The sequence below is a fragment of the Danio aesculapii genome, chromosome 6 (genome assembly GCF_903798145.1).
Source record: "Danio aesculapii chromosome 6, fDanAes4.1, whole genome shotgun sequence".
Taxonomy (NCBI): Eukaryota; Metazoa; Chordata; class Actinopteri; order Cypriniformes; family Danionidae; genus Danio; species Danio aesculapii.
This window is the reverse complement of record NC_079440.1, coordinates 25,959,271-25,968,661: the sequence shown is the minus strand read 5'-3', so window position 1 is coordinate 25,968,661 and position 9,391 is coordinate 25,959,271. Positions and strand designations below refer to the sequence as shown.

Here is a 9,391-nt window from a genome sequence, read left to right as displayed (position 1 = left end):
TTTTAATTAGTATCAACTAAATATAAGCAATACTTCTACATGACTAATAATTTATAATCTATTTTTGTAAAGTTGAACTAAACAATCATTCCTTAAGATAACAAAATATTGTAAAATAGTGTGCTCATTCTTTGGTTCAAATAATTACACTTTAATGTCAACAAACTAAATCTTACTGCTAAACGTCACCATTAATTTAACGTACTGCTTGTTTGTTGGTCTATATACGTCCTATTAAATATATCGTACTATAAAGTCTCTAATAAAATCGGTTACCCATTCCCTTGGGCATTTTCAAATAATAAAGTTATTCACTATTTATTTTTAAGAGTTTTGAAGTAATCTACAAATTAGTTTTCATTTTATTTATTTATTAAAAACCTACAGTATTACCTCAAATGTGATTTTCAAGTGTTTTTAAATAAAATTTCCTAGATAAAATAATAACAAAATCACAGGGGATGCCCTCAGTTGTTCTTCAAGCCACCAACCTGAGCTAATGAGACCACCTACTATCACTTTAATAGTTGATTAAAGTTGATTTAATAGATTAATAGTGATGTGATAAATTAAATAAAAGAGGGAGCAACTGTTTTTCTTTTCTTTTATTGAAGTATAAACACATAACATAAATACTTGAAAGGCTTAAAGATGAAAATGCTTAAAGATTCAAAGTGATAACAAAACATCCCAATAATAATGTATTATTCTCTGATGACCTGTTCTTGGTTACCTTTTACAAAGGATTAAAAGATTCAAGATCAGAATGAAGAAATTATACAAACATTCATACCCTTAAAGCCACAATTTGTAATTGGCACACAGTTACAGTTACACAGTTACTGTCCCTATTGAAACCATCACCACAATACAAATTATGCAGTTATTGTTTTCACTTTTGAATTACAAAGATCTACAAATGTACAAAACAACAGTAATCATTATGTTGAAGAATTTGTGACAAGTGATCTAATGGCAGCATCACAAACATACAGTAATTACATGTAGTTGTATGTGAGTGTGTGTTCTTGTAGCCTTTGTCTGTGGTATAAATGTGTATGACTATGTGACTATAAACTCTTCAGAAACAAAACAGTAATAACATCAAATTTGTTTTTTTAAAGTCTGTTTTAAAAGTCATTAACATTTATTTCATTTCAGATGACTTCTGACAGACATAAAAATACAATTTCACAAAATATTTCCTTACATTTTCAGTGTGGAGCTACAGACCTTATTTTTTATTGTAGGGGTGAACTGCATTTGTTAGTAATTTGTCTTTTTAGTCTTAAAGGTATGACATTACATTATGTATCATCCCATAATATAAAAAGCATCTGAAGCAGCTGCCATTTCCTTTATGACTTCACTTCACTTTCATTCAAATGGCAGCTGTGCTGACCTCAGTATGAAAATAAGGGCTTAGTTTCAATTTCATCTGATGATAGTGGAGCCTCAATGCTCAGTCCTAAAAATAATATTTAAGATAATAATAAAAAACACAGTGAAGTGAATATATACATTATAAAGCATAACGTATCAGCTATAAAAATATCAAACTGTTAACTATTATCTAATATTAAATCAAGTGCAACATTGTTTTGACATATGAAGTAAAGACTGTATGAAATGTGATCATACCTGCTGCTCTTTTCATGGTTTTTCTGAATCATCTTCTGCAGTTTTCGCAGAGTCATAGTCCCCTAAAATAAATGACATTTTAATTATTCATAAGACAATGTAAATGTGTTAATGGGATCTATATAACTGTTATTTCCAGTCACTAGTGTTACAAAATCAAAATCCCTTTCAGTGCTAATCCCAAGGCCAGAAAACTGCAAAGTCAATTATCCTAAAACCTCTGCCAAAAAGTGTGTATGAAAGAGAAAGCTGTAAGTAATTAAACATCTTGCTGAAGCATGGGAAAGTGAAACAGAATAATCCCAGAGAGAAATAACTCCTGCATTTAATAGTTTAAAATAGAGAACAGAAAGTCTTGCTGAAGTATGGGAAAGTGAAACAGAATTATCCCTAGAGAGAAACAATTGCAGCATTTAATAGTTAAAAATATAAACGTAATTGTTAATCATAGAGAATAGAAAGTCTAATAAAAAGACGATTTAAGATGAAAAAGCTTAAAATGGAAAATCATACTTAAAAAAGGTTGGGCAGAAGATCGTCTACGATCTGTGTTCAAAACTGGGGAAAAATCAGCATGAAATGATATACCTCTACTAACTGTCACAGCAATCTATATTATAGAAAAACAGAACTACTGTACAGTGATCTAGATCCCCAACTCTAGTTCACTGCAGTTTAACCTTGACAAAAGAAGAGCATGTGACATTCCAGTCATGTCAACATTAGCAAATAATGATAAGGAAGCAAGTCTATGCTTCTGAGGTCTTTCAGGTTTTGTTTTGTTTTTTAGATCCACTTCAAATGTTGACTATTGTATATATAAAGGATGTGCTGAAGTGTTTTTGTTTTATCGTTTTTGCTAAAGTTAAAGCATTACCACATTTCCTCTTTGTGATTTACTTGCTTACAAAAAAGTTTGTTTTACAGAAAGAAGAAAACCATCACTGAAATTATCCATATCATTTTCCTTTTTTGTGCCTGGATTATCAGAGGTCACCACAGCGGAATGAACCGCAACTACTCTGACATATGTTTTTACTCAGCGGATGCCCTTCCAGCCCCCATGTAGTACTGGGAAACTGGAATGTAATTATAACACAAAATAATATTAAACAATAGCTCACCTTAAAAATGTTAAAGGTGTACTTACTGTGAAAACTTCTTTTTCTTCGGAAAAACAACAGAGCAAACAGTAGACCAACAATAAGAGATCCAATGACCATCACACCAGCAATAATCTTTGTTGTATTAGGTTCCAAAACTTTAGGTTCATCACCTGGAGAAACAACATAGCATATATTTTTGTCTTTCAGAGTCTTCAGTTTGAGAATAAAGATCTTCAGAAACCTTAACAAAATTACTGTTTAAACTGTCTTGTGATAAAAGCAGATCTTTTCAGATGATTATCAGTTGCATAGCCTGCTAGCTATGTAAAATTCATAGAGAATGTAAGAAAATCAAGCTTACTTCTAGCAGATTTGTCAAATAGTATTCTGCTTTCTCCATCTTCCTCATATTTGCTGTTCAACACAACGCATCTAAACGGTGCCAGGTCCACGTCGATAGACTTAAAAGTCAGTTTACTAGACAAAGCCACAGATTTCCTGCCATTGGTGTCTTTTGGGACTTTGGTCAGGTCTGAGTTAATGGTCCAGTTAGTTTTATGTTTGTCAAACCAGTGGATGAAGCCTCCTGGGAAGCCATCAGTGGCATTGCAGTAAAGGTCAGCGAGTCTTCCATTTTTTAGAGTTACAGGCAATGTGCCGGTGACGGGAGCACTGTATTTGGCTTACAAAAAGATAAGTGGCAGAGAAAATATGAGAATGTGTGAAATAATGTAAAACCATAAGAACTTCAGTCAGGTTTTGTCATGTAAGAATAATTAAGTAATAATTAGATAGTAATAATTAAATCTCACCTGTGACAGTAATGGAAAGCTGTACCGTTTGTTCACCTCTGTCTGTTACAACACGGTAATCATAATTACCCTCATCAGAAAACATTGTGTCAGAGATTTTCAAAGATGGATCGTTTGTTGGGTTTTCAAGACTAAATCGTTTATCTCCATATATCTTATTTCCATACATTTGAAAAATAAAATTTTCCTCTGTTGATTTCTTTAAGAAAACTCCATTTATAATGGTATCCCCATTGGTTTTGTATTGACATCTGATGTCTGTTGTCTGCGCCACAATACCAACTGTGGGTTGGCATTTCAGATCCAACAATTCTGTTGAACACAGAAGTACAAACATTACAAAAATTTTTATTATAAAACTTTAGTTAAAGCAGCACACATTTCTATGAGGTGCAGTGTAGGATTTTAAATCAAACTTCGCTTATCAAAACACAAAACATGTGCATGTGTACACCTATAAATTACTTGCACATACACCTATAGAATTAGATGTTCAAAACAACATATATGTAACTTGCGTATATACATATAAACTTGATGCATGCATACACCCAAATACAGAAGCACATACATATAAACTCGATCCTTGCATATACACCCACATTAACACACACATACATACTTGTTGCATACAAACATACCTGTACACGCTCACATATACAAATAAATGCGATCCTTGCATAAACACTCACATTAATATTAGGCATGGGACGATAACTGTTTTTAAGGAATACCGCGGTTTGGAAGTCAAGGTTTTAAAACCGCCAAAGTTTTCTGTTATAGAGTTATAAGGTATATATTTTTGTCTGTTTTAGGTATACACAGGTTTCACAACTATTTTATTTAGGTTTTTTCAGGGCAACAGTACATCCAGCAGAAAAGGAACCTCCACACCAAAAACTACTGGTCCAAAATATTTTAAATGTTTCTTAAAATAAATTATATAGTGGTCAATAGGGGGAAAAATTGTTGTTTTTTTACATTGAAGTGTAAGGGTGCTTTCACACCTTGACTTTTGTTTCAGAACCTGGCACATTTCCCCAGTTAGTGCGGTTTGTTTGTCATATGTGAATCCAGCAATTAGTCTGAGATCGCCTGAACGAGGTGGTCTCGGCTCGATTAAAACAAACTCTAGTGTGTGAAAGAACTTAAATGTAAAAGTGATAGCATGCTGAAAATATTACCAAGTTATTTATCAGTTAGGAAACTTGACCAAACTGCAGTCTTGGTCTATCTGTTAATCCGCTCTATAATGTAAAGCCTATAATGCATAATTCTAGCTAAGGCTATGTATGAGAAAGTCTTACCTCTGATTTATATTTATAATTATAATATAAATTAAAATAAGGATGCAAAACAGCTGAGCAGGACTCTGCAAAGCAAAACCTGAAACTCTGACCAACGTGAGGAGAGTTTACTCGCACGTGACTTGTTTTAGCTATTTTGGCCCATTGAGAAACTTTGCCATGTGAAAGTGAACCGCACCAAGAACAAAGAGCAACATTGTAAGAATTTTAATTCCTATTTCGGAACAAAACAATCGATCAACAGGTTTAAAATCACCCTAAAAAGAACTTATTTTGGAGCAGTAATCACAATACCGTGATTTTGTGAATATTTTTATCCAAGATTATCAAACCATCAGAATCTTATACAGGCCCATGCCTAATTAACATGCACACACATATAAACTCACTACATGCAAACACACCTATACCCACACTCGCATATATACATATAAACTAGATCTATGCATAAGCTCCCATAAACTCTCACATATGAATGTGAAGTGGATGCGAGCACACTCAAATAACACTTGTGCAAACATACAAAAAAAATTCACAAACGTATATATAAAATTAGTTGTGTATATACACATATGCAAGTGATTCATATGTGCATGTGCATGAATTGTCAGTGTTAAAAAAATGTCGTTTCAGTTTTTAAAAAAGCAGTTTAATTTTAACGTAAAAGTCCTTTGAGCATAAATGAACAAGCATGAATTTATGTTATTACTAAGCTTAGGAAACAGGAAGTTTCCTAATTATGAAAATAATGCAATTAATAGAGGAATTACATTTGTTGAATAATGAAAATAGATTATGCTAATTATAAAAAAAATACATAGTTTATTATGCAATTAAATTATTGGAAAGTTTTAATAAAGGTTTAATAAATAAATTGGTTTAATAAATGTATTGTAAGGTTGCATAAGTACTTATTTAGAATAAAATATGTTTGTTGAATATAAGTTTATTATGTTTTTTTTTCATTGGTATCACTATTCGTCACGGGTTATGATACACACTTATGTCCAGTAGGTGGCGGGATTGCAACTTTTAAGTGGGCTAGTCTGTCACCAATAAAAAGGCTAATGCACCAAAACCCTGGATGCCAGTTGCTGTAAAAATATAAGTAGTAGTTAATCAACAGAAAAGAAGCAGTGTCCAGAGGAGATATATAGCTGGTTTGTGGAGGGGTAACTTAACCTACATGATGAACAGAAACTTTTTATCAGCATTTTTTTTGTATATGCTAAATATTTAATAATCATAATGATACCAAAATCATGCAGATATGACATATAGAAAAAAAACATGAAAACGTAAAACATAGAAAAAGAATAATAATTATAATAATAAAAACAAACAAGAAGGATATAGGCTTCATTAACATTTGCAATAGAAAAGAGGAGTTAAGTTGTTTGAGTATACAGTTTTCATAGTTCTGGTTGCTTTTCAACTTAAACGTCCTTTAAGGGTACATTTAAATTTGTGTATGTAATTACCTAATTAAATCAGAAGGTTTAACATAAAAATATTTCTTATATACTGTTTTTTATATAGTTCATTTATATGGACTAATATTTTATATTATTTTATATAACATATTTTCATTATGGCGACGCAGTGGCGCAGTAGGTAGTGTTGTCGCCTCACAGCAAGAAGGCCGCTGGTGGTTTCCTCCAGGTACTCCAGTTTACCACAGTCCAAAGACATGTGGTACAGGTGAATTGGGTATGCTAAATTATCCGTAGTGTATGTGTGTGTGAATAAGTGTGTGTGTGTTTCCCAGTGATGGATTGCAGCTGGAAGGGCATCAGCTGCATAAAACAAATGCTGGATAAGTTGGCGATCATTCCGCTGTGGCGACCTCAGATTAATAAAGGGATTAAGCCAAAAAGAAAATGAATGAATGAATAATTTCATTATTTAACAGATTTAATATCTCTAATAATCATATTCTTTCTATTTCATAAGCTTTGTAATAACCTGATTCGTGATAAATATGTTTGTGAATTTTATTTTGAATGTTTGCGTGAGTGTTATTTGGGTGTTTATACATGCATTGAGTTTAGTCATTGGGGCTATATGCCAGTATAGGTGTATTTGCATGCTGCGAGTTTATATGCGCATGTTGTTGTGGGTCAGGGGCCTAGCAACCGGAGGGGACTGGGGGGGATACGTCCCCCTCACTTTTAGAGACAGACCTTTTAGAAACAGGTGATTAATAATTATATGAACGTAAACTTGTGGATCTCATACAGCTGTCCCCCCCACTTTTAAAATGTCCGCTATGCCCCTGTGTGGGTGTTTATGCGAGGATCGAGTTTATATGTACATGCGAGTGTGTTATTGTGGGTGTACATGTATATGCAAGGATCGAGTTTACATGTACAGTATGCGCATGTGTATGTGGGTGTATGCATGCGTCGAGTTTACATGTACAGTATGCGCATGTGTATGTGGGTGTATGCATGCGTCAAGTTTATACAGTTGAAGTCTTATTATTTATGTTTATACAATTATTAGCCCCTTTGAAATGTTTTTTTTTTTTTTTATATTTCCCAATTAATGTTTAACAGAGCAAAGAAATCTTCACAGTATGTCCTATTTTTTTCATCTGGAGAAAGTCTTATTTGTTTTATTTTGGCTATAATAAAAATTGTAAGGTCATTTTAAGGTCAAAATGAAGCTATATTTTTTTCGATAGTCTACAGAACAAACCATCATTATACAATAACTTGCCAAATTATCCTAACCTGCCTAGTTAACCTAATTAACCTAGTTAAGCCTTTAAATGTCACTTTAAGCTGTACAGAAGTGTCTTGAAAAATATCTAGTAAAATATTATTTCCTGTCATCATGGCAAAGATAAAAGAAATCAGTTATTAGAAATGAGTTTTTAAAACTATTATATTTAGAAATGTGTTGAGATAATTTTTTGTCCGTTAAGCAGAAATTAGGGAAAAAGTTAAACAAGTGGGCTAATAATTCAGGGGGGCTAATAATTCTGACTTCAACTGTATGTATAGATGCAAGTTTCATATATGTAGTTTTGACTATCTAATAGTATAGGTGTATATGCACGTGTTTTATGTATGTGTTGATAAGCGAAGTTTGATTTAAATCCTACACGGCGCCTTATACATCTCATGCAACCTGCACATATAAGTTCATGAAAACAATGTACATTGTTTAATAGAAAGAAAGTTCTATTGACAAAATGTGTGACATGGTGTTTATAACCTAAATAAATTGCAGCAATGCACTTAATTTGTCATGGTTTGCTCTTAGCACAACAATTGATCTTAACCTCTACTGTCATTAATATGACAATATATTAATAACAATATTGTTCCACTCTTCAAAGATACATTTTAAGGTTCCTTTTAGTATGAAAAACAACAAAGTTAATTTTTGTATTTATTATTGCACGTACCTCCATCTGGCCTCACAGCAAGGATGAAGAGAGAAAGCACAGTAAATTGCCTAATCACTGAAGACATGTTTACTCTGAAAAGAAAAACAAAAAGAGCCAATTTAGTAATGAACTGTTTGTTAATGTTTTCTGGTTAAAATAATAATGAACCCTAAATTTGTTTTAAACAATTAACTTTAAAATGGTACAGTAATTAATTAAATAATTCTTACAGCTGACAATGACTTCAAATAAAAACAAACAAATAGTACGAGTACATTACATTCTTATACGTAAACGTTTCTTCCATATCCAAAACTTAATTAAGACAAAACGTATTTTTGATGATTCACAAAGTAAATGTTTGTATTTTCTTCTCTAAAAAGTGTTAATATTATTACTTAATAAACATACGAACAAATCTTATACAACAATATTTGCGTGGGGCTCTAGGGCATGCGCACAGATAGATTGCAGATAGATAGCTGCAGAAAGATTTCTATATATAATAACATTTCCGTGTATGAAACCATGAATACCAGCTACACTTGTATTAAGAGCCAAACACGACGATTAAACATGAGAAGCGTCTAAACATCAAAAAGCTTTAACTGTTTTGGACCATTTGTTATGGTTTTTCGCTCTACTTTTAGTGAAGTTCCGTAAGCTGCATTTGACACCATTGCTAGCTATTAAACTGGCAGTTTGACCTCGTAGATATAAAGACGACGCTATCGGATCAAAACGAGTCATTTAAAAGATACTTACTGTGTAAATGCTCTTCAAATGAACAGAACGACGAGAAAACTGGCACGCGAAGCATGAAGGAAAGGCTTTGAGGAGAGTTTTATCTGCTTTCACTTTCAGTATGACTATAGCCACACCCAGTAATACTCAATGGTAAATATTTTATATGCAACATTTTAGTGCATTTGCAACTACCTTTAAAAAATTATTGATGATTTTTTTTACCAAATGTGTAAATGTAATGTAATGTATAAACAAATAAATAATGCAAGTAAATGAAGTATTTTATTTTAATTTAAAATTATATAATTTTTTTATAGTGTGTGTGTGTGTGTGTGTGTGTGTGTGTGTGTGTGTGTGTGTGTGTGTGTGTGTGTGTGTGCG

At 32.4% G+C, this 9,391-nt stretch overlaps 1 protein-coding gene across 2 annotated transcripts; it reads right to left on the bottom strand.

The window, feature by feature from the left end:
• Positions 1-590: 590 nt before the first annotated feature.
• Positions 591-9,139, bottom strand: zgc:174863 (uncharacterized protein LOC100136852 homolog). 2 transcript variants are annotated; one of them, XM_056459837.1, is made up of 8 exons: positions 9,029-9,139; positions 8,282-8,355; positions 3,560-3,871; positions 3,109-3,429; positions 2,792-2,917; positions 2,155-2,199; positions 1,642-1,703; positions 591-1,468 (listed from the first exon to the last, which is right to left on the bottom strand). In XM_056459837.1, the coding sequence occupies exons 2-7, from the start codon at positions 8,346-8,348 to the stop codon at positions 1,654-1,656; spliced, it is 921 nt and encodes a 306-aa protein (XP_056315812.1). In that variant the 5' UTR covers positions 8,349-8,355; positions 9,029-9,139; the 3' UTR covers positions 591-1,468; positions 1,642-1,653. The 2 variants fall into 2 exon arrangements, with proteins under 2 accessions (XP_056315812.1, XP_056315813.1); XM_056459838.1 differs by lacking the exon at positions 2,155-2,199 and having other exon boundaries at positions 9,029-9,138.
• Positions 9,140-9,391: the final 252 nt, after the last annotated feature.